The sequence below is a fragment of the Microtus pennsylvanicus genome, chromosome 3 (genome assembly GCF_037038515.1).
Source record: "Microtus pennsylvanicus isolate mMicPen1 chromosome 3, mMicPen1.hap1, whole genome shotgun sequence".
Taxonomy (NCBI): domain Eukaryota; kingdom Metazoa; phylum Chordata; class Mammalia; order Rodentia; family Cricetidae; genus Microtus; species Microtus pennsylvanicus.
The window spans coordinates 45,830,460-45,856,325 of record NC_134581.1 but is presented as its reverse complement, the minus strand read 5'-3'; the positions used below and the strand labels follow the sequence as shown (position 1 = coordinate 45,856,325).

At 43.4% G+C, this 25,866-nt stretch overlaps 1 protein-coding gene across 2 annotated transcripts in view; it reads left to right on the top strand.

Moving 5' to 3' along the window:
* Nucleotides 1-2,641: 2,641 nt before the first annotated feature.
* Nucleotides 2,642-25,866, top strand: part of Atosa (atos homolog A) — a 74,434-nt gene continuing 51,209 nt past the window's right edge. The window contains exons 1-2 of one of the 2 annotated variants that reach the window (XR_012909991.1): nucleotides 2,642-2,890; nucleotides 3,302-3,418. Coding sequence is in view for 1 of the 2 variants with exons in the window: in XM_075965257.1 (XP_075821372.1) it covers nucleotides 3,403-3,418 (16 nt within the window). In the remaining variant the exon portion in view is untranslated. The remainder of the gene's footprint in view (nucleotides 2,891-3,301; nucleotides 3,419-25,866) is intronic. The other variant, XM_075965257.1, reaches the window with a different exon arrangement.

The window sequence follows — 25,866 nt, the reverse complement described above, 5'->3', positions numbered from 1 at the left end:
ATGGTGGCACAAGCCTTTAATCCCAGCACTCTGGAGGCGGAGGCAAGCAGATCTCAGCGAGTTCAAGGCCACCTGGTCTACAAAGTGGGTTTCAGGATAGCCAGGGCTACCCAGAGAGATTCTGTCTCAAAAAAACAACAATAAAATGTAGACTCTTGCTCTGTGGCCTTGGTTGTGGACTCATTGTATAGTCCAGGCTAGTTTAGGCTAATCTCAAATTTACAACAATCCTCCTGTCTCAGCCCCTGAGTACTAGGATACAGGTGTTCTCTCAATACTCTTTATTCCTTCCTTCCTTCCTTCCTTCCTTCCTTCCTTCCTTCCTTTCTTCCTTCCTTTTTTCTGTTTCTTTTTTTTTGTTTTTTGTTTGTTTGTTTTTGGTTTTTTTTTTTTTTTTTTTAAGACACGGTTTCTCTTTGTAACTCTGGCTATCTTTTAAGACCAGACTGGCCTCAAACTCACAGAGATCCACCTGCTGGGATTAAAGGTGTGCACCACCGCTGCCCGGCTACATTTTTCTATTCTTGTTTATAATTATATTTATTATTGTGGAAGGGTATATATGTATGAGTGCATGGATGGAGGTCAGAGAAGAACTTGAGGGCTTCGGTTTTTCCTTCCACCATGTAGGTCCTAGGACTGGGGTGATAGAACTCAGGTCACCAAGCCTGGCAGCAAACACCTTTTACCACCTAAGTGATTTCGTCAGCCCATTTTTCTGTTCTTTACACTTCTTCGAAGCTAAGCAAGGGTGTTGGTTCTGAGTCACACCTCTTGCTGCCTATTCACCCATAAGCCTCCTACAATAGCTGGTGTGTGACCCCAGCTGTTGTGTTAAAGTATTTTTGATGGTCTGTAACTGTTTTGTCTGTTTCCCATTACCAAGGTTAACCGAGAAGAGATTGCAGAACACGTCAAACTTCTGTTCCCTTTTTAAAAAATTGCACAAGACATTACTAAATAGTGTCCATGGGAAGTCTTCCAGGAGCTAACATTTGTGGCCACCACTATATCAAAGAGCTCTTTCCGTTGTCCAAAGGTTCATGTCTCATTGCTGAAACAGCTCATCTCTCCATGTTCTGCCCTGCACAAACCAGCTTTGGAGCTAAAGTTAGTCACGTCGGTTGTGCATGTTATTTTATTGTACATATCTAATCATCAACAAAATACTACTTATTCACAACAGAAATTCCATGTATTTTATCTGAAGCAAAATGATGATGATGATGATGGCTGGAAAGATGGCTCAGCAGTTAAAAACACTTGTAGAGGACCTGTGTTTAGTTCCCAGCTCACAACCTTCTGTAACTCTAGTTCCAGGAGATCTGGCGTTCTCTTCTGGCTTCTGGATGCACTGCCTGCATGTGGTACATAGACAAAAACACAAGCAAATAAATACTTATACACATATGTATTGTTATATTTTTCCTTTGGCACTAGAGATTTGAACCAGGGCCTTGTGCATGCTAGGCAAGCACCCTACCGCTGAGCAGTATCCCAAGCCCTCACTCATATAAAAAAAAATCAAACCAAATCTTCAAATAATAATACTAGTATTGCCAATTTCGTGCTTTGCCAAAAATGTGGGTTAAAAATCATACCTCTAAAAATTTAGAAATGGAAAAACTATAAAGGGAAAAAGACACAGAGTCGACCATAGATCGCTTTAGTCCTTCCTGTTGTGATTCTCACTCATATGCAAAAAAAAAAAAGTTTCTTAAATAAGTGTGTTTTTTTTTTCCCAATGAAACTAGAACCTTGCAATTTTGTACTTCTTCATTTGGGTTTGCCTATAATCTGAGTGGCTAATAGCTGCAGCCCTTGTTGCTTTTTTTAGGTGCAGCAGATTCTTGACATCTGTTTGTGCTTAAGTGATGACACAACATCAGAACACGCAATGTCATCGTGTCACATTGTTATAGCACAACAAGAAAATTACAGCTCCCCAACAATAACATGATGTCAGAAGTGTCCGCTTGGTGGTGAGTCAGTGCTTTAGAAGTTGTGAGCTATTTTTAGCTCATCCAGTGCTTCTGAAGCTTGAGTCCTAGCAGATACGGAAACATTTAGGGATGCAGAGGACCTGATCCGTATGGCCCCCATCTTCCTGTCCTGGTCACAACAAACAGGGGTTTCATGGGGGAATTGCATGTATTTAGGGCTGGGTTCCAACTCTTCTGCGCCAGGCCAGCATCCCTGTGGAGGAGGAGGAGGAACTATAATTATCTTCCCGTCTGGGGTAAGCCCTGGGGTGGCATCTCCCAGGTGACCCTAGTGCACTCGGGGCGCAGTTCCGTAGCTGCTTAGGTGCGCAGCGTAGGTGGCTCCTGTGGGTCCCGCGTCCTCTGAGACCCTGGCCCGGGAAGACAGGTCCCCAAACTCCAACTCCAGGGCGCGCGGCGGCGTTGCCATAACAACCGGCGCGCGCAGCTTCGGCGGAGGAAGTGACGAGAGTGGGTTGGCTGTTGTTGGGACACGTGACCCGGGTAGTGTTTTGACAGGGCAAACAGTGAGAGAAAGAGTAGAGAGCGAGCGAGGCGGGCAGGCAGCGAGCGAGGCCGGTGGATGCGCGGGGCGCGGCGTCTCGGCGTCTGGGCGTCTCGTCGGCCGCGGGGTAGCTGCGCGCTGCGCTCGGGGAGGCGTGGCCCGGAGCACGGAGTGTGATGTGAGCGGCCGGGTGGCCGCGGAGAGCAGTGCCGGGAGGAGGAGCGAGGGGTCCCGGAGGACGGCGAGCGGTCGGGCCATGGGAGCCGCTCTCGGGTGGGCAGCGTCACGCGTGGGTCGGCGCGGCTGAGGACATGCCCGGGCTCTGCTGCTGACCGGCTCCTACTCCGGCGGGAATCCGCCTACCGAGGCCTCGGCGAGGCTAGCCTGAGGGGGAGCCCCGCAGGTGAGGCCCGGGGGGCTGCGGGGGCTGATGCGCCCCGGCCCCTGCGGTGGTGCCTCGGTGCCCAGAGGACACTTGACCGAGGGCTGCCTTAGCTCCTGTGGCCCGACTCTTCCTTCTCAGTGCCTGTCCCTCCAGGGCATAAATAGATCCTGCTTGTGCTTCCGAGACGCTGTGTCAGAGGAGGACACCTTGGCCTGGAGAGCTGAGGGGCGGGGAGCAGGGGTGCTAGGCCCGAGGACGCCCGGGGAGGCGGTGCACAGACTTGAGGGTTTTTTTTTTCCCCCTTCAGACCTGCCCAGGGTTCTGTCACTGCAGTCTGCACCAGGAAGAGGCCTAACTTGGTAGTTTTTCTTGCAAGATCTAGGGGTTAAAACAAGACTCGAGTGTTTCTTTTTTATTTTCATCTCTTAGCGTTCGGAAAACGAAGCAGAAGCTGTTGAGTCAGCGGTGTGCCGGTTGGAAGAACCCACACCTGTGTTTTACAGCACTTTGGGTGGAAATTGGATGCGAAAATGAAGCCAGACCGAGGTAAATGATTTATTTAAGTAGGGCCTGAGTTGTGTTTTGTTTCTCTGTCTCCTTTCAGAGGCGTTAACCTAATTTTCCACAGGATCAACTATTCCTGTTTCAGACGTGCAAGGACAGTTTCTGTGAAGACACCAGCTGCTGAGGAAGAGATGAGCTTGTGGAGTGGGTGGTTAAAGTCGGATGGGAGGACCAGTTCTAGGAGAGTGTTTGGTGTGTGGCACAATGAAGGTGACAGAAATAGCGTTTAACGAGTGGCCACGGGCTTAGTGTCCTATTTAGTTGCAGTTACTCATTTTTTAGGTAAAGTCAATCCAACTTCTGAAAAGTTTTTCGACTTTTGAAACTTAAGTTTGAACTTGATAAAGAGTATTGTTTTATTATCATTACTGTTTTTCACTAGCTGTGTTTTGTTTTTGTGGGTTTGTTTGTTGTTTGCCAAGTTTTCTAGGCTGTCGCAGATCTCACTGTGTAAACCCAGGCTGGCCCAGAACTCACTAACCATCTTTTTGCCTTAGCCTCCACTATATAGGCATTACAGGCATGCCTCCCTCCCGCCTCCCCACCTCCCCTCGGTTCATTTTAGTGCTCTTAGTGAATTCCAGTTGTTTTCTTAGAGTACCCCAGCTTCAGTCCTCTATATGGACAATAAGGGCCCAATTTTCCATTCTAAACCTGTATTATTGTTATTATCAATTTTTTGTTTGTTTTGCTTTTTTCAAGACAGGGTTTCTCTGTGGCTTTGGAGCCTGTCCTGGAACTCATTCGGTAGACCAGGCTGGCCTTGAACTCACAGAGATCCACCTATCTCTGCCTACTGAGCACTTGAATTAAAGGTGCACCACCACTGCCAGGCTTATTGTTTGTTTGTTTTTTCCACCCCCCCCCCAGGGTTTCTTCGTAATTCTGCCTGTCCTAGAACTTGTTCTGTAGATCAGGCTGGCCTTGAATTCAGGAACTCAGAGCCGCTGGCCTCAGCCTCCCAAGTGCTGGGATTAACTGCATCATTGCCAGGCTCAAACCCTACATTTTCAAGACTTAGAAAATAATGTCTATACCTTGCCCCTCCCCATCAGAGCCTAGAAGATGGCTCAGTGGGGTAAAGGTGCCACCAAACCTGATGATCTGAGTTCAAACCCTGGAACCTACAAAGGCGAGAACCGACTCCTGAAAGTTGTCCTCTGACCTCATCCCGTGCACATTTGCACACACAGACCCAATATATGAATATTTTAACATAATAAAAAATACCTTAAAAAGAAAAAGTATAAGTGATGTGTCCCATGTGACTGTGGTTAGAGCCCACCTGCCTCAGTCTCTGGCGCACTGAGATTATAGTCCCTCAACACCACACCAGCCTTCTTTTGCTTTTCAGAGACTTCAGAAGTTGTTTGTCTGCCTTCTGATTAGGGATAAGGACAGCCCTGAGGCGAGTTTGATAAAATAGTAGTGGTAAGGAGTGAAGACTTCATTATCAGTTGGGAGTTTGTTTCCGAGAAATCATGCAGTAGGTATCTTCTTGTTCAGAAGGAAGAGCTAGACAATGGCACTCTTTGAAATCTCAGCTCTCAGGATTGAAAAAGAGATTTATCCTCTGAAGCGGATTTTCAAGAATCTGTGCATTAAAATGGTTATTTTCCTATATCCATTTTTCAAAATGATTAGAAATACAAATTGTCTAGTTAAACTATGTCTTTTGGTAATGATGTCTACTAAAATATACTAGGAAGAAGTGGGAGACAGCTATATTTAATTTCATGCTTTCAGTTAGTTTTTGAGTGTTCTACTGTTAATTGAAATAAGTGTATAGTTATGTCTGTAGGCATATCATCAAATGCATTGCTGCTGAGAGGGTTGCCTGTGTACCATGCTAAGTTTAGATTTTTAGATTACATCAGTGACTGTGGAAAAACTGGCACCAAGGTCAGGAGCTGCATCTCAGAATAAACAAGCAAATAAAATCAAAGTCACTGTTTGTCTTGGATTCTTATTAAAAAGTTGCTTTAAAGCCACAGCAGTTGAAAAATAGCATTTATAACAGAAACTTTATAAAGCATGTTTTACCTTAGATAAAACTGTAACTAAACAATAAAGGTTTAATTATGGACTGATACAAGTTAATAAGGAAAATAAATCCATTTATCAAGATTCCCAGAGAAGTGAGTGAGTTTCTTTCCCGTGAAAGCTGTTGATCTTTTTAATCATTCTCAGGTCAGAAATGAAATAATCCTAAATCCAATGTTGAATTTTATTCCATTAAAAACATGAACTGTTGTTGGGTGATGGAGGCACACACTTTTAATCTCAGCCCTCTGGAGGCAAGGGCAGCCTGGGCTACAAGATGAAGTTTCAGGAGAGTCAAGGCTACACAGAGAAACCTTGTCTGGAAAAAATAAAACTAACCGACCAACAAACAACTAAACCCATGAACTGTCTAGTTCATAGGTTTATTTTGTTTCCTGTTTTTGTTTTTCGAGTCAGGGTTTCACTGGCTGTCCTGGAACGCACTTTGTAGACCAGGTTGGCCTCAAACTCAGAGAGATCTGTCTGCCTCTGCCTTTCAAGTGCTGGGATTAAAGATCTGCTCCAATACCGCCCGGAGATTTTTTTTAAACAATATTCAGAATAACTACAAATTCTTACTTAACAAACTACTACAGAGACACTGAAGTAAGTTTTTCACAGATTTTTTTTTCAATTTTCAAGCAACATGCTCTTGTATGGTCTCATTTAGCCCAGGCTAACCTTCAACTTCCTTTGTCCTTGAGGCTGGCATCAAACTTGATTTCCTGCCTCCACCACCTAAGTACTGGCCTTTATTTTTGTACAAACAAAGAAAGAGGGGCTGGAGAGATGGCTCAGCAGTTAAGAGCACCTGCTGCTCTTCCAAAGGAACTGAGTTCAGGTCCTAGCACCCACATGGTGGCTCACAGTCACCAGTCACTCCAATTCCAGGGGATCTGATGCCCTCTTCTGCCCCCCTTCCTCTCTCTTTCTCTCTCCCCCTCCCTCCCTTTCTCTACAAGACACACACAAAACACAGGTGCTTCTTAAAGTGCATACAGTCAATATAGCAGCCTTAGTTGATTGCAAATGCGGCAGCGGCGGGGGGACGCTGAAAATTGGGCGCCATGTCAGGATCTAGAGAAGCTAGGTGAGACATTTTCTTGGTGTCTTTAACTTCAAGCACTCCACTGTTTTCTTCCGTTTGTTATATCTGGTTTTTGGCCCCCTTTTTTTAGCAGCCTCTGTTGCTAATGTTCTTATTCCTCTTGTTTCCGGCTTTTAGTCTGTGTCCTGGAGAACTATGTGATCCTACTTGATACTAGGTTCTCTGTAAAATGAGGGCAAATAAGAGACTCTCAGTTACTCATCTAAGAACTCGTAAAGCGTGTGTTTTAATGTAGCAACTCGAAACTGTTTGCTTAAGAGGGTACATCTGTGTCCACCCTCATTTTTGAGACAAGATTTCACTGTGTAGACCACATTGCCCTGGAACGTGCTTTATGATTGGGTGTGATAGTTGGTTGGCTGATAAAAAGCAGTGGGAATCACAGAAAAATCAAAATGTTTTTCGTTTTCATATCCTTCATTTTTGTTCTTCCTTTACTGTTTTCTTTTTCTTTTAAAAAATATTTACATGTATGGGTGTTTTGCTTACATATATGTCTCTCTCTCTCTCTCTCTCTCTCTCTCTCTCTCTCTCTCTCTCTCTGTGTGTGTGTGTGTGTGTGTGTGTGTGTGTGTTGCTTCTGCTATCTTCAGAGGCCATAAGAGGACATCAGATTCCCTGGAACTAGAGTTATACACAATTTTGAGCCACCGTGAGAGGGCTGGGAACTGAACCTGGGTCCTCTGCAAGAGCAGTCTTCTCTTAACCACTGAACCAGGTCCTCAACCCTTCATTTCTTCTTTTTGGCACTAGGAATTAAACCCAGGGCCTGTATGCTCAGTACCCTTGAGTCGTACCCCATCTCTTTGAGCCTTTGGAGGGTGAAAGTAGTCCGTTTTTAGAGTTAGGCATACTATTTCTTGTGCAAACCAATCCAAACACAGGTGTATGGTGGAAGAAGACCATCAGAGCAGTCTAAGGCTGGAATCTCACATTTTTAATAATTTCTAATTTTACAAGCAATTTTTTAGTTATTTTGTATTATATAATTCACAAGTGTGTTTTAGAGAGAGGGAAGTTCATCAAAAGTGAATTTTGGGGGTTTGAGGTATAGCTCAGTTAGGGTACAGTTAGTACACTTAAAGCTCAAGGTTCAATCCCCAGTGTGCATGTACTGATTTGCTCTGTGGAAACATGGATGCATGGATGAGGGAATGGATGATGAAGGGATAGGTAGGTAGGTAGATGGCAGATGGATGGCGGATATATTGATGGATGGAGGGTGGGTGGATGGATGGACTGACCGACTTGTTCCAAAGCATTCAGTTTGCTTTTCACAGCAATAGTTTTTGAATGCACTGTTCCTTCATTTACTATAATGGAGAGAGTGGTGCAAATGAATTTAGTAGCAAAGGACCAGAGTCTTTTAGATTTTTGTAATTTATGCATCTCTAGTGAAACAGAAGTGTTCGGGCAACCAGAAATTGCACATTATCTGCTGGTGTTGAGTGTGTGCACGTGTATCAGTTCCCTTATATTGTGGGCATACTATTTGACTCTGCCTATTAAGTAATAGAATATACTCAGTTAACATGTTACTGTGTAGCAAATGACTACATTCTACATAGTCTATAGCATTTTATTAGTAGGCAAAAACAATTTTTAAAATTCCAAACAGTTTCTATAACATTGCTTGGCTGACAATGGCAGCATAAGTCCTTGACGGTACTTGTCAGTGTGCATTCTGGAGCCCTTTCTTAATACTGTGTGCTCCTTATCACGTTTGCGGCTGTCTTCTCACAACCGAACTCTGAGAGCGTTTGACACGTGGCAGGAGCTAGGTACAGACCTTACTTAAGAGAGGTAAGAAAGGAAGTGTGCAGTGGCCTGGTGCTGGCTTTCCTTTTACATCCCAGCACCCAGCCTGGGCAAGTGAAGGCACGGGCAGTAGCCTTTTTCTTTCTTTCTTTTTTGGGGAGGGTGGGTATTGGTTTTTGTTTTGTTGTCATTTTTGTTTGTTTTTTTTGAGACAGGGTTTCTCTTTGTAGCTTTGGAGCCTAATCTGGAACTAGCTCTGTAGACCAGACCAGCCTCGAACTCACAGAGATCCGCCTGCCTTTGCCTCCCAGGTGCTGGGATTAAGGGCGTGCGCCACCACTGCACAACTTGTTTTGTTTTTTTTTCAAGACAGGGTTTCAGTTTAGGCCCTGACTTTCCCTAAACTCGCTCTGTAGGCCAGGCTGGCCTCAAACTCACAGAGATCTGCCTCCGTCTGCCTCCCGAGTACTGAGATTAAAGGTGTGCACCCCCACCAGCAGCCAGTAGCCTTTTAATATATAGCTGGGAAAACATTCAGCCTACAAAGAGACACATGACATAACTGTGTAGTTTATTTCTTTATACCATCACCTGCTGTTATAACTACCTTAGTATCTGTCTCTGTTAGAGTGCTCTGATTAGAATAAATTTTCCTGGATTATAGGTTTTTAAATGTTACCTGCTGAGCACTGGTTAGCTTCAGACGGTGAACTGCTCTGCCTTGGACTCAGGGACCTGGCCCCAGTTATACAAATATAAGTGTGTCTCATCAGGAGTCTTTCAAATGTGATCTTTGTATAGAAGTTATTAAAGCATATTTCCACATGTTATAAACATAAAGTATCTTGGTTTTGTTTCTTTTAAGTGGTATTTTGGCTCACAGAAACTTATTAAAGAGTAAGACAAATTTTAATTATCAATAAATCAGTTACTTAAATGTACTGTGTTTCAAGTCATAAACATTTTGCAGATCATGTCTGATGCTTGAATAAATGGAAAATCTAATCTACAAACATAATGTCAAACAATTTGATATTTTTTTAAGTTAAAATGGGAGGAATGTGCTCTGTCTCTCCCTTTTGTTATTATTTTACAAATTTTGTCATTAGCCTTTGGATTGTCAAGGCTTTGGACCTGCTTATGTAGACACAAGCAGTCCTGCTATCTTCTTTTATCTTCTTTGCTTTGTTTTTGTTTTGTTTTGTGTTTTGGGACAGGATTTCTCTGTGAGCAGTCCTGGCTGTCCTAGTCCTAGAACTCTCTTTGTAGCCCAGGATGGCCTTGAGCTCTCAGAGATCTTCTGCCTTCGAGAGTGTTGGGATTAAAGGCTCGCGCCGCCACTGCCCAGCAGCCCTGTTATCTTTAAATGTTGTTCTATAGATACCTGAAACAGAAAGAAGAAGTGATTAATTAGGTCTAGACAATGTAGCAGGGGAATCTCGTGCATTCCTTTTGTGGTGTGAATGGTTCTTTGTTGGCCAAATCAAACAACACAAATGACAGATGCTAGGAGAACAGAAATGCAGGCTATGTTAGCTGCAGTATTTGGCTTAATTCCCAGAGAAAGGTAGTAAAGGTGTTACTAACAGCCAATACTTGGGCCTTCCATGCTAGACCATGTTCCATGTTCTTTCCAGATGTAACTCATTTAATCTGCAGTTACTCATGGTTGTAGCCATTAGCACCTTTGTTGTATACATAAGTGAAACTAAGAAACTAAGTCACAGAGAATTGTAGTTTCTTTTTTTTTTTTTATTATGTTTGTTTTGTTTTTTCGAGACAGGGTTTCTCTGTAGCTTGGGAGCCTGTCCTGGAACTAGCTCTTGTAGACCAGGCTGGCCTTGAACTCACAGAGATCGGCCTGCCCCTGCCCCCACCCCACCCCCCACCCTCCCACCCATCCCCACCCGTGCTGGGATTAAAGGCGTGCACCACCACCCCCTGACTAGAATTTTAGTTTCTTTTAGAAAGCATCCAGATAGTTAAAAAGGTGAGCCTGAGTTCACAGTGAATTCAGGTATGTGTGCCCAGCTTCACTGGTGACAGTCATTTACACTAAAGTATTATAAAATACATCTTAATTGGTAGGGGAAGTAGGCTTGAGGCAGTCTGGCTGTCAGGGCTGACAGTCCAAGTTTCATTCCTAAGACCCACATGGTGAAGGGAGACAACAGACACACGCCCCCCCCCCCCCACACACACACACCACAAACAAAGAAATAAATGTAGAAGCTGGGGAAACTGCAATAACTATCCCTGAGCTTCGTGACTCCGGATGCTGCTGGTCCTCACAGCTCCAGTGCCTTCACAATGGGCTTTTTAATAAATAGTACCTTGGCTCAGAGTTACCCTGCAAATGAAGTAAGTTAACATACATAATGTGCTCAGAACAGCAGCTGCCACTTAGAAAGCATGCAAATGTGTTCTGCTGTTGTTGCGGTTGGACATTTTCTAAGGAAGAAGCCAGGCATTTAGAGAAAGCCGGGAGGAAGAAACAAAGGGGCTGATTGAGCTCCTGCGTAGTCGAGGTGATCTGAGTTAAGAGCGGCCTCCCTGTCAGGCTGTCACACACTCACGCTGATGAGCCTTGACACACCAGGCGCTGACAGATAATTGCTAGCTTTGATGCGACTTTTGAGTCTGGGATGGTAAAGGGGTGGACAGGGAGGAACCCTATGTTTTTGCTTGTCATCCAGTGAAAAGGAAGTGATTTAGTGGACTGAGCACTGTCATTTCTCTGTCCAATGAGGAAAAATTCTGAAGATAGACTTGGAAAGCTAATGTACACGTACAGTGAATGATTTAAATGTTAAAATTTCATTTATCGTCAAACAGTGATGAATCCATGTGTTTTGAGCATCTTATGCAAACAAGTACAGAGAATTTTAGTTGCTTAATCAAATATCATTTATATTTATTCTTTTTCTTGTTTTTGTTTGTTTCTTGAGACAGAGTCTTACTCTGTATCCCAGACCAGCCTCAAGCTTGGAACAATCCTCCTGCCTTAGCTTCTGGAGTGTCAGGGTCACAGGTTTGTACCACACCTGGCTTGCTTTATTCTTTGGTCCCTCTCATTTTTACATCTGATCATGGTAGTGTCTTCCTTGCTTCTTCTGGAAGCTGAGAACTTTTTAAAGTGAGAACACTAAACTTAGTGTTACCTATTCCTGGTGTTAGTATGATTTAAAGGGAAATTGCTATACTTGGAAAGGGTAACTTATTTTTTTTTTGCGGGTCATTCTCTCCTTACTTAGCTGGGGGAAGATGCAGAATAGACCCAGTCTGCCAATTCACACATCTCCCAGCACCCAGGAGCATGAGGCGGAGAATTAGCACAAGTTCCAAGGCCTGCCTGGGCTACAGAATGAGTTCCAGGCCAGTCTTGACTTCAGAGTGTGGTATTATATCCAAAGAAACAAAAGCAAACAACAAAATCAGAATAGTTCCATATTATGTCTGAGGTTCCCGTTGGTCTGACTGGGCAAAGACTGCAGTTCTTAACCAAAACATTAGACCCAGGGCTGAATCTGATACATGAACTCCAGGTAGACGTTTAAGGTGAGCTTCCACACAGTTCCCTTTCACCTTGAAGGTACTCATCAGATAAAACAGGCCTTGTTCATACCTTCCTTTTGTTTACACCCAGTGCCTCTGGCCACCTTTTTAGAGTTGGATTATCCCACTTTTCATTTTATCGAAAAAAGCCCTTCTCTCCAGAATCCCATGGTGCTCCTTGTTTTTGTCTTCTAGGCTGGAATGCCATTTCTTTCAGAGAGGTATTTTTTCCCTGATTACCCTCATGTTCTCAACTCACATTAACTGTTACTATTGATATGTCTGTTAAACTAGATGTCTCTTGCTATTCTGTGTCAGCGTTCTGTGATGCTTTGATAGCATTTACCAAATTTTGTAATTAGTTATCTTTTTTTTTCTTGTTTGCTGTCTGTTGATACATGAGGCTATAGTTATATTCCCTGGCTCATCGATTTTGTAGACAGCGGGTATATTGTCGGTGCACCTACAATACATTGATATACACTTGTCAAATGAACTAATGAATGGATGAATGGCGAGTACACATCAGTGTGGAAGAAATGGGAGAAAGAAAAGGTAGATATTGACACCAACTGAAAATTTTCCATTTTAGGTATTTCTTCTCTGAGCTGTAACTTGGAGGCTATTATCACAACTTTATACCTGATTTTTTTTTCAAACCCATTTTAAAACATTTGCCCATTCCAAGACTGGGATTGCAGGCTGTGGCCACTTGCAGTTTTATGCAGTGTTAGGGATCAGCCCCAGGGCTTCTTGCATGCTATCTAGGCAACCCCTCTACTACCAGCTGGGCCACATCACCAGCCCAGTGTTTTCTTATTGAAAAAAGGATGTGCATACGTGTATGTTGTAAAGCCAAGTTGAACTGAAATAAAATACTATAAAATAAGTAGGCAAAGGCTGTTTGGTCAGGTGTCAGGGGTCTCTATGTTATCTGATTAGCAAGTGATCCACAAAAACATTTGGAGGAAACTCTGACCACCTTCCCCACGCTCAGCTGGTTCCTATTGTTTCAGGAGGAAGGGAATAAATTTTTGTGATTTGGGTCAAGTCCCAAACCTGTTTCCTCATCTAGAAAATGTGCTTGGCTCAGTATTGTTTCTGAGCTGAGGTGAAATGATGCGACAAAGGACTCTGTAAACTGTGGAATGCTGTGATGACACTCTTGGTTTACCCTGAGGGAGAATCTTTTTGAGTAGGAGCTGAAATGCTCCAAGGGCAATCAGGTGCTTCACAGTTAGGGCTTCTCTCTTAATCGCAACTTACACATTTAAAATTGAATTACGACCTGGAGGGATGGCTCAGCCGTTAAAGGCTAGGCTCACAACCAAAAATAGAAAAATGAATTACTCCTCACTGCCCCACTTGTTATACCAAGTATAGAGTCATTTCGATTAATAAATGCATATTTAGATATACTTTTTTTATTTTCAGAGTTTGAGACAGTATCTTATTTAGCCACCTGGGCTAGCCTTGAACTGTCTTCACAGCCCAGATGGGACTTGTCCCTTGCCTTGGCCTTCCAAGTAGCTAGGGTAATGGGGCTGTACCACATGCTCAGCTTGGTTAGATGATTTTCCAGGACTGTTAAACCATGGCCATCATTTAGTCAGGTCAGTTGGACCCTCTTAGCTGTGTGATGTAATGTAACAAGAGTTAAGGACCTGAGACCTCACGATTAACTCTGGATTGAAATTGTAACTGCAGGGGCTGGCTGGAGAGGTGACGCAGTGGTAAGAGAAGCTGCTGTTCTTGCAGAGGACCTAGCTTCAGTTCTCAGCACCACATGGTGATTCAGCCGTCTTTCACTTCAGGCACTCACATGGTACACACAGAATAAATAACTATATATAATATTCACGTACTATAATGCCAATATTTGCCAGACCAAAATGACCCTTAGACAGTTACATTGTGTGAGTAACAGTTCTTGCTCTGACACTGTCAACCCGAAGCCTTTTGGAAAGTGAACTGAGAATTTGGCAGTGGCAGGCACCATATGCCTCACACAGGCAGGGGTATGGGTTAGCTCACTTGGCTCATGGGTTTCAGAAAGACCTAGCCCACGCATAATACAGGAAGGGATTTAGGGTTAGGTCTGGTTTTTGTTTTTCCTCAGCTATTCTGAAGAACTGAGTATTTCAGAACTTTGTTATAAAAACTACTTTTAACAGGCACAAAAGGTCAACAAACTTTATGTCCCCATCAACACTGTGTGCACTATGCAAACTTGAAGTCGAAACTCACATTGAACTATGTAGACACCACAAGAAAGGGGAAGTAGGTTAACCCAGCTGTTTCTGGGTGGTGATGACCAGTTTAGAGTAATACTAGAGCAGAGAGATTGGGGCAGTGGTGGGCACTAGGAATGTGGTGGAAAATACAGAATGATGAGTTGCTAGCCAGAACTGAAGTTTGGTAATTGAGAGCATTGCCTAGAATTCCACAGGACTTGGACCAGGCTCTTCTCCAAGCCCAGAATTCAGACTTGTATCATGGTACTGTGAGTAATAGCCAATGTCACTTAAAACCTTTGGGGGAGAGGGGTAAAGAACTGGTCATTATGGGACTTTCTTTCCTTTTAATTTTTTGAATTAATGGGAATTTCTGTGTGTCATTTTATAATTTGTTAGCTTTGTAATGTGAAATGAAATACTCTGGTGTTGTTTTTTTTTTCTCTTCTAAATGGGGATATTTATTCCTATAAGGTTATCTGTGGGTTGAATGAAATTATATGATAAAGAAGAACTATATATGCACCAAACATAAGAAATTATTTAGTCTTTTTGTTTGCTTTTTTAAAAAACAAAACAAAACAGGGTCTTAGCATGTAGCCCAAGCTGGTCTGTTCTTACTATGTAGCCTAGGCAGACCTTGAACTCAAAGCTGTCTTACTGCTTCTGCCTCCAGAGTGTTGGCATTACAGGCTTCACCACCCCGGCTGGCACAAGAGAGTCTGTGTCTACGCATGTGTGCTTATATGTCTGTCACCTGGGTGTTCCCCACACATAGAGATGATTAAGTCAAGGCAATGGGAATCGAGTGGGAAAAGGGCCAGAAGCATCGAGGCCAGCACAGTTAGTGATCTGATACAGCTGTGACCTAGGAGTGGGAGCACATGTAAAGGGGACCCCACTGCTGGGGTCTCTGAGAAGTTCCCTCAGGGCCATAATAAAGAACACACACACACCTTCCCTGATTGTGGAATTCAGAATTGCTGTGGAATGAATTTGGATTTTTGTGGCATTGGTCAACATAGATAGCTACTTCATCTGTAAAATCCCTTCGGTTTTTTGAGGTCTTGCTAAGAAAAGTTATGGTTATACAGAGCAGTTTCTGCAACTGTGAATCTAATTGTTTGTCTTGTAGCAGCTTGTAGTCATCAGAAATGAGCTGATAGCAAGGGAGCCTCAGAGCTGGGATTCCGTCAGAGTGCTATAGGGTGATTGATGGTAGCCAGGAAGATGGATTTAAAGGTGTACAGCTAAAAAGACACAGCAGCTGTGTTGAGCCTTAAAAGACACATTTTACATCGACATAGATGGGCTTTTTTTTCAATTGTGGGTTGAGATGATGCAAAGGGCATTCTAAGGAGAGCTGCAATTTTGAATTTGAATGAAAATGATTCCCTGAGGCTCATAGGGAGTGGCACTATTTGAAAGAATTAGGATTTGTGGCCTTGTTGGAGTAGGTGTGACCGAGTTGGAGGAAGTACGTCACTAGGGATCGGCTTTGAGGTTTCCAGTGCCCAATCCAAGCCCAGTGTCTCTTCCTGCTGCCTGCCATCTGGGTGTAGAACTCCTCACAGTTACGTCTCCAGCCCTTGTCTGCTTACCTGCCACCACGAAGATAATGGACTAAACCTCTGAAACTGTAAGCAAGCCCCAACTAAATGCTTTCCTTTATAAGAGTTGCTATGGTCATGGTGTCTCTTCACAGCACTAGAAACCTTAACTAAAACAAGGTAGAAGACAGAATCTTGGATTGAGGTCTAATTTAGGAGTAGAAGAGATTCAATTTTTTATTAAGCCAAGGATTTTGGGCTTACTTAATTTATTTGGTGGACACTAACTAGTAAGTACTTTGGGATGACGACAGAGAACTTTTTAGAAAAATCATTGGATTTTGTTTCTTTAATTTAGCTGTAAGCAAGCCTAGAAATAATACTGACAGTCTTGAGATCATGTTTTAGATCTCAGAATTATATTGTGACCTGCATTTAGAAAAATTACTTAGCGCTAACCTCTGCTTCTTCTTCCTCGTTTATCCTCCTCTTTGCCTTTGTTCTTTGATTATGAACACGAAGAGTTAGTTTTCTCCATTCTGAGAGGACGTGAACTACCAGTGTCGTTCACAGCACTAATCATCATGTGCTTGCTGTTTTATGATACTCTTGTCGAGCAGTAAGCTGCACTAGTGTTTAGCTACAGGTTCTAACATGTGAGGGAAAAACACACATGGTAAGTTGGGAAGACAGAGGTTCCTTTTCCTATTCTAGACAACTATTTGCAGTAGCTTAATGACTCTTATGTAATTAGACGTCTTATCCTGCAGCTTCCTGTGAGCCCTGAGCATGGCGATCCCTGCAACATGGATCAGTTTTGCTGGCTGTGTTGGGAAGAGGATGGTCATGCATCTTTCCTTCCCCAACCACAACCAAGGATTAAGGAAGGAAAACTGGTAGACAGCAGAGGGGGCTTGTGTAGGATAGGAAGAGCATGAAGCAGAAACTGTGAGGGTCTGGGTCTCAGTTCTCTTGCTGTCTGTGTGAATAGTCACCCTCCCTTTAGCCTCTTCATCTGATGGTTGGATAAGATGACTTCCGGGCCCTTCTAGGTTCATTGTCCCTTTATTCATAACTCCTTTCTATTTCTCTGGACATGTCTACTTAAAAGCTGGGAAGGATCTAGCCAGACTATTGAGAAAGTGTGTTCTCATCTTAGCAGTGACTATGCAGAGTGAACACTGGTCTACTGTGCTCCAGCTTGTCATCATCTAACCTTGACCTGTGCCTTTCTGGTAACTCGGGTTGAAGAGTTCAGGTGTCTACCAGGTACTCTGAATGGCTCAGATAGATCAGAGGGAAAGCCTCAGGTTACGTACGTAGTGGCACAGATTCAGCTGCTAGAAGCCTGAGTGAGAAAGGCTTTTGGAGAATGTGAAGCTGTTTAACTTTTGCAGTTAAGAAAACCAGACTTTGTACCATATGTACATATACCTTTAATCTTAGCACTTGGAAGGCAGAAGCAGACAGATCTCCAAGTTCAAGGCCAACCTGCTCTATAGAGTGGGTTCCAGGACAGCCAAAGATACACAGAGAAACACCCCCCCCCCCAAAAAAAAGAGTAAATCTTTAAAAATGGGGGCTGGAGAGATGACTCAGCAATTAAGAGCATTGGCTGCTGTAAACAGAGGGAGACAGCGCTTTTGTTTCCTGGCCACTCAGGCCCAAATAATTATACAAAAACTGTATTAATTACAACTCTATTTGACCAACATCTTAGGTGTATTTCTATCTTAAATTAGCCCATGACTACTATTACTATTACTGCTACTATTATTACTACTCCTTCTAATACTGTTATTATTCTTGGTTTTTTGCAACAGGGTTTCTCTGTAGCTCTTGTAGACCAGGCTGGCCTCGAACTCACGGAGATCTTCCTGCTTCTGCCTGCCTCCTGAGTGCCGGGATTAAAGGCGTGTGTCACCACTGCCCAGCTATATTATTTTTTACCATGAGGCTTGTGGTTTGTTACCTCATATCTTGTTTCTTGGGTGGCTACATGGCATTTGCCTGACCCCACCTTTTTTCCTCCTCTGTCTCTGCTTGGATTTCCCACCTTGCTATATTCTGCCCTGCCATAGGACAAAGTATCTTCTTTACTAAACAATGATAATAAAGCATATTCACAGCATGCAGAGGGGAATCCCACATCAGGCTGATCTTCCAGAGGTCCTGAGTTCAATTCTCAGCACCCACGTGGTGGCTCACAATCACCTGTAATGGGATTTGGTGCCCTATTCTGGCCTGCAGGGATACATGCAGGCAGAACACTATATACATAATTAATAAATAAATCTTTAAAAAAATTAGACTTTGGTCAGGCGGTGGTGGCACACGCCTTTAATCCCAGCACTCAGGAGGCAGAAGCGGACAGATCTCTGAGTTGAAGGCCAATCTGGTCTACAGAAGGAGTTCAAAGAAAAAAGAAGGAAGGGACAGAGGGAGAGAGGGAAGTGGTAGGGGAAGACAAGGCTTGGAGAAAAGTAAAAGCTGGCCCCGGTTTCCTAGCTGCACAGCGTTTGTTGTAGGACCTGTGCTCAGGGCTGTTGCAGCAGTCAGTGGAGGTGAGCTGTGGAAAGTGTTGAGTCTACAACTTGATTCTAAACAATTTACAGTGCTGCTTATTTCTGTGAATGCTAGCATTTCTTCAATACATAGGTTGAACACATCTTCCAGGTGCTCTGACAGAAACCTACAAAGGTCAAAAGAGAGGCTGAGATCAGAGAGAAAGTGGTTAAGACCTCCGAGAAAGAGAACGGAGGACAAGAGGGAGTCAGCTGTGCAGGGAGTCGGGTCAGAATGTTCCAGGGCAAGGTGTCTTGGACAAAAACACTAAATTTAGGAAGAGCCTGGCCTCCTCTTGGAACTGAAGGAAGACCAGGTACTGACTACAGTTTTCTGCTGTCTTAATCTGACTGCTCACTTGAGTTTTTATTCTCCAAGGGAAGAGGGTGCATCCAAGCCCTTGACTGTGTCTCTTCTTCCTGCCACAGAATAGGCTTTAGAGAGTGTTTATAAACCAGTCTCTTGCCCATCTCTTGCTTAGTCAACAACTGCACCTTGGAGATGAGTAGACAGGAATAAGCAGGATGCCATAAAGAGTTTGGTTTGCCTTGGTGTGTTTTGGAAGGATCTCACACCGCCTACGTTGGCCTTGAACTCCCTACAGAGCTGAGGATGGCCTTTGTCATAAGCCACATGACTTAGATCTGTGGGCCCTCACAGGCCTTAAACTGCTGATAGTCCTAGCTCTACCTTCTAAGTCCTGGGATTACAGATATGTGTTGTTGTGCTTGAATTTCATATGGTACCTTAAAAAATAAAATGAAAATATTAGCATACCGTCATAGAGTATATTGAAATAATTTCAGTGATAGTTGACATTGCTGCCCTGAGATAACCTTCTCCCTTCTGCCAGAGTCATTTGTTAGTTTTTCTGCATGCATCGGTGGCTAATGTTTTCCTTTTCCTTATTTATTAAAAAGAAATGGAGCTAGAGAGATGTCTCAGTGACTTAATAGCAGAGTACCTGATTCTTATTCCCAGCACCTATGCCAGGCTCATAGCCGCCTGTATTTCCAGCTCCTGGGGATCTGGCCACTTCATCGGGCCTCTGAGGGCATCAACACTACACACATAAATAAAAGAAAAATAAGCCGGGCGCATGCCTTTAATCCCAGCACTTGGGAGGCAGAGGCAGGCGGATCTCTGTGAGTTCGAGACCAGCCTGGTCTACAAGAGCTAGTTCCAGGACAGGCTCCAAAACCACAGAGAAACCCTGTCTCGAAAAACAAAAAAACAAAAAAAACCCAAAAAAAACAAAAAAAATAAAAATAAAAGAAAAATAGACTTTTTTCTTTTTTAAATGACAATTTTGGTTTCTTTGTTGTTTTTCAACACTTTAATTTTACTACCTGCTCTCTCTGTCTCTCTCTCTGTCTCTCTGTTTAATTAGTTAACTAAATTTAGTGCAGCGCTGTGCTGGGGGTGGAACCCAGAGCCTTGTGCATGCTAGGAAAGTCCTTTACTATTCAGTGATGTCCCCATCCCTGTTTTTTGAGAGAATCTTTTTGTGTAACCCAGGCTGACCTCAGACTGCCTGCCCTATCTTCCTGTCTCAGGGTGTTCTAGTGCTGGGATTACAAGTGTGTGTCACCACACTAGGTTGACTAGGTCTGTGTAACTGTTTACCTTACTTGTTTTTTGCTAAACTTCTCCAGAATATAACACAGAATCTGTCACTGACAACAGCCCCTGTTAATAGAGGTGACAGTAAATATATCAATGACAGGCATAGAAGTTGGAGTTGTCACTCACCAACTGCTTTAGTTTCTTTAGTCAGCCTCTTAATCTTCAAAATACTATTTCAGGAACAGAAGAATAGGTAATTATGGGCTTTTAGCACTATGGGAAAAGCTTTCAGGAAAACATCGAGTTATCAGAATAAAAGGTATTGGTTCTAGTTGACTTGAAAGTAGCATGCTTTGCAAGAACAGGGTGTTAGCAAACCCAGAGTGCATCTGTGAGGAAATAAAGGGAGATCCATGTGCACCTCGACACACACTTTATGTAATAATGCTGAAATTAGCCATGTGCTATAGGTTATTAAAATGAATTTTTACACCTGATCCTGATGCTTATTATATGTGACTAATGTGTGCAGATATTATTAGACAAAGTGTTTGTCCAGTAGCTTAGATTAAAATAACCCCTGTTCTAGCTCATTTTAAACAATGTAGTATGAATGATGCCAAAAGAACCAGCTAGAACATTTTCTTCTCTCCAGGATCGTAGGTTTTGTAAACAAGGCTCTGGAGGTACTTTGCAAGGCTCTGCTCCTGCCCCCCATCTAGGTCACCGTAACCCAGACCTCTGCACAGATGAGGATGCCAATTAGGCTCCTTTGAGTCTTATAATTTATATCAAAAACACTTTTGACTGTTAATAACAAAGCATTCTGGGTGCTCTTTTGCCACCCAAACCATCTCAGCAAATACAGACTTCTTGTTTGGCATTCATGGGAGAGGAAATGAATGTGGCTAACATCTTCATTTATCCCTAGGCTGTCTCACCAGCATAATACTCTGTTTTGAATTTTCAAAAGGGCATAGCTGTGTCTATAACCGTTAACCATGTTAAATTTTAACTATTGTGTTATCTTTCTTGCAACTTAATTATCGTGTTAAATGGCAAGAAATGTCAAAAATAAGAATAGAGACCTTTGGCAGTGAAGATCAGTTTCATCTCTTTGTTATTTATCTGTATTGCTCTGTGTGTGTCTGTCTGTCTGTGTGTCTGTCTGTCTGTGTGTCTGTCTATCTCTGTGTCTCTCTCTGTGTATAAATGTGAGGAGGTGTTGGGAGTGCTCTGAATTTCTTTGTTATAGCCTGGACCTCATGTATCCAAAGGTAAAGAAACTTAAAATACTTAGCTGGTTCTGGGAATCCAGCTGAGGGCCATGTACGAGCACTGACTGCTACTGAGCTGTGTCTCCCTACCCAAGAAGAGACTTATATTCTTTTTTTTTCTTTTTTTTTAACCATTTAACTTGTTTTAATGTTTCTTCACAAATGGTGAAAATACTAAAGTACACACAGTAATAATCATGACTTTGTGGCCAACATTATAAATGTGGAATTCTAAATTTAAAACATTTTCTGTTTTTTTTCCAGTTATTTTTTTTTTATTTTTTCATTGAGAAAAGAAAGAAAAAAAAAACAAGTTTCCACCTCCTCCCAGCCTCCCATTTCCCTCCCCCTCCTCCCACTCTTCTCCCCCTCCTCCCATCCTTCTCCCCCTCCTCCCACTCCTCTCCCCCTCCCTCTCCAGTCCAAAGAGCAGTCAGGGTTCTCTGCCCTGTGGTAAGTCCTAGGTCCTCCCCCCTCTGTCCATATCTAGGAAGGTGAACATCCAAACTGGCTAGGCTCCCACAAAGCCAGCACATTGCGTAGGATCAAAACCCCGTGCCATTGTCCTTGGCTTCTCATCAGCCCTCATTGTTCGCCATGTTCAGAGAGTCCAGTTTTAACCCATGCTTTTTCAGTCACAGTCCAGCTGGCCTTGGTGAGCTGCCAGTAGATCAGCTCCACTGTCTCAGTGGGTGGGTGCACCCCTCGTGGTCCCGACTTCTTTGCTCATGTTCTCCCTCCTTCTGCTCCTCATTGGGACCTTGGGAGCTCAGTCCAGTGCTCCAGTGTGGGTCTCTGTCTCTATCTCCATCCACCAGATGAAGGTTCTATGATGATATGCAAGATATTCGTCAGTATTGCTATAGGCTAGGGTCATTTCAGGTTCCCTATCCTCAGCTGCCCAAGGAACTAACTGGGGACCTCGGCTTGGGCTCCTGGGAGCCACTCTAGGTTCAAGTCTCTTGCCAACCCTAAGGTGGCTCCCTTAACTAAGAATTGTGCTTCCGTGCTCCCCTATCCAACCTTCCTTTATCCCAATCCTCCTTTTTCCCCAAGTTCCCCCATCCTCCCCTTCTCCCTTTTCTCTCCCCATCTCCCCTTACCCCCATCCCACCCCACCCCCAACATCCCAATTTTCTCCCCGGCAATTTTGTCTACTTCCCATAGCCAAGAGGGTAACTATATGTTTTTCCTTTGGTTCACCTTCTTACTTAGCTTCTTTAGGATCACCAATTGTAGACTCTGTGACCCTTATTTATGGCTAGACACCAATTATGAGTGAGTACATCCCATATTCATCTTTTTGGGTCTGGGTTACCTCACTCAGAATAGTGTTTTCTAATTTCCATCCATTTGCATGCAAAATTCGAGAAGTCATTGTTTTTTACCGCAGCGTAGTACTCTAATGTGTAGATATTCCACATTTTCTTCATCCATTCTTCCATTGAGGGGCATCTAGGTTGTTTCCAGGTTCTGGCTATTACAAATAATACTGCTATGAACACGGAAAGACACTTAAGGTCATGCCCAACCTCCTTAGCGATCAGGGAAATGCAAATCAAAACAACTTTGAGATATCATCTTACACCTGTCAGAATGGCTAAAATCAAAAACACCAATGATAGCCTTTGCTGGAGAGGCTGTGGAGGAAGGGGTACCCTCATCCATTGCTGGTGGGAATGCAATCTTGTGCAACCACTTTGGAAATCAGTGTTTCGGTTTCTCAGGAAATTCGGGATCAACCTACCCCTGGACCCAGCAATACCACTCCTGGGAATATACCCAAGAGATGCCCTATTATATGAGACTTATATTCTTTTTTTTTTTGTTTTTCGAGACAGGGTTTCTCTGTGGCTTTGGAGCCTGTCCTGGAACTAGCTCTGTAGACCAGGCTGGTCTCGAACTCACAGAGATCCGCCTGCCTCTGCCTCCCAAGTGCTGGGATTAAAGGCGTGCGCCACCATCGCCCGGCTGAGACTTATATTCTTGAATTGCTTGAAGGCCAAGTGCTGGGCTAGATGGTTTGTGGCACTGGAGAAATCTTTATTCTCACTTCATGAATAAATAAGCTCAGGGAGCTTTTGCTGGGACAGAGAGCCTCCGCCCTGAGTGATCTTTGTAGTGAGGTTAGAGTTCATGTGAGGGTGCCTGCACTTCCCTCCTGGGCTTTTGTCTCGGAAGTCCACCCTGGGAAGTTAGAGCCTAGTCTTGCTTGGCGCACCTGGCAGCCTTCACAGCTTTGTCTCATTTGGCCTTCCCCGTGCACTCTTGGAGCATTTCAAAGCTGCACTTCATTCACAGAGCTGGTTGGAAGCCAAGTTTAAGTCTTCGGTCTGTGGCTCCCAGGTTACTGTCCATTTTCACTTGCTTCACTTCCCTTGGACTGAGCGAGTGACCTGTCATGAATTGATAAGCTTTCCAGCTTGATCCTTTTGTTGCCCACCTCATGGCCTTGCTGCTTCCAGGCTCCCTGCATAACGAAGTTGCTTTACAGATAGATGGTTTGTTTTGGTTTTGCATTTATCCTCCTAGGAGCACTCTGCTGCTGGGGTGTGTCCCAGCCTGATTGCAGCTTTGGCATGTGGGCTGTAGTGGCAGATACTAGCTAGAAGATAGAAAACATTAATGTTTTCTCTCAATTTAGACACTTTCCGTGTTTAAATCTTATCCTTGTGTGAGTCTGTATTTGCCTTATGGATGGAGATGGATGGATGGATGGATGTATATAAGAAGCATTGGTCCAGTGTGGTGGCACAGGCCTGTAATCATAGCTGCTCATCATGCTGAGTCAGGGAAGCCCAAGTTCAAGGTCTGCCTGTGCACTACAGTGAATTCTGGGTCAGGGAAGGCAAGCAAGGTTTTGAGACCCTGTCTCAATTTAAATAAGTAAAAAATTGGCAAAGTAGGTATGGTGGCGAGCAACTGTTATCCCAGCACTTGCAGGACTGAGGCCAAAGGGTCACTATAAACTCAAGGCCACCTTGGCTACACAGTGCTGTTTGAGGTCAGCCAGGGTTACATAGCAAGACTCAGTGAAGGGAAAAAAAAGGACAGAAAGAAAGAAAGAAAGAAAGAAAGAAAGAAAGAAAGAAAGAAAGAAAGAAAGAAAGAAAGAGGAAAAAAACGCTGTAGATGTATTTCTGTGATAATGTACTTGTCCAGCATGTTCAAGGCCCTTAGTTCAGTCCTCAGTGTCTGTCTGTCTGTTTCCCCCTCACACACAGCTTCTGAGAAGGACAGCTGTGTCTAAGCTCTTACAGGAAGAACTACATTTGAACCTTAGTTTTGTCCACTTGACTCTTGTTACTTGGGCAGTAGCAAGTCAGTTTTCTCAGGTGTTCGCTAACAACTGCCTGAGAGTGAGAGGAGGTATGTAGCTAGTTGGGTGGCAGCTCCTATGTAGTGGCTCCCCAGTGTGTATGTATCCATGGTAGTTACTGAACATACCCACATTGCTTGACAGGTACTTTTGAAAGGCCCTTTTTGTTCAGGAAGTGTCAAAGCTTATACCTAAAGTATCTTAGCAGTTATTTCTGCTACAAGGAAACATAGATAATCTAAAACAATCTAAAAAGTTGACTTTTGAAGTTCTTCCATTTTCTATTTGGAATAAATATATTGTTTTAAAACCCATTATAAAAGATGAGCTTTCCTGTCAGTTTCCTTGCATCAGGATAACAGAAGTAACTTCCTGAACTGTACTAAGTGTGTGTGTGGTGGGGCAGAGACTAAGGACAGCAGCCAGCCCTTGTATAGCATCTGTGTCTAGACTCTTGGCCTACAGATGGAGATCTGCAGAGCTGAGGCTGTGCCGCCAAGCGAATCTGTCATCGCTTTGTTTACTAAGGTCAGCAACCCAGGGAAAAGCAAGACTTTTTCAGAAAGATGGAGGGTGCTTTTCAAAAAAGTGGAAACCAGCAGCACAGTGGGAGCATTCTACTAAACAAACTTTTCCTGGTTGGTTTTTATTTTTCAGTGTGGTATAGGTTATTAATTTATAATTACATCCTGACTAAATAATTTTTTATTTGGTTTTTTGAGACAAGGTTTCTCTGTAGCTTTGGTGCCTATCCTGCAACTAGCTCTTGTAGACCAGGCTGGCTTCAACCTTACAGAGATCCGCCTGCCTCTGCCTCCCAAGTGCTGGGATTAAAGGCGTGCGCCACCACTGCCCGGAGTGACTAAATAATTTTAATGTATCTTCTGAGTTCTTTTTTTCTTGCTTAGTATATATGTATTTTTGTATTTGAAACAGAGTATCATTATGTAGCCCAGACTGGTCTCAAAATCTGATTCTTCTTGCCTCTGCTTCCTAAGTGCTGGGATTATAGGTATGCACTACACCTGGCCTGGAAATTCTTTCTTTATGCTGTTGAGCCATACTGTAGTATCAGTAAGCACTCAGTAGCATAAGCCGTTAACCGCAGAGCTCAACAGCCTAAATGAAAGGAAGTGTTCCCATTCTATCTAGGAACTATTAGTATTGTGTTTATTTCCAAGACGGAGTCTACACTACATAACCCGAGATGACCTGGATATTGTAATCCTCCTGCCTCAGCCTCTAGAATGCTAATGTTGCAATTGTGTTCCACCATGCTCAGCTGTGTTTTATGTAGTCTTCTCTTTTTTGAAAGATAGGAAAAAGTTGATTTTGAAATACAAATTTATTAAACCAGATTTTTAATGTGATTCCCTTCCACGAACCAGTTTTCTTATTTGAGCAGTGGAAATAATACCCTCTATTCATTTGTGTTCTATTCATCTTCAGTAGTTT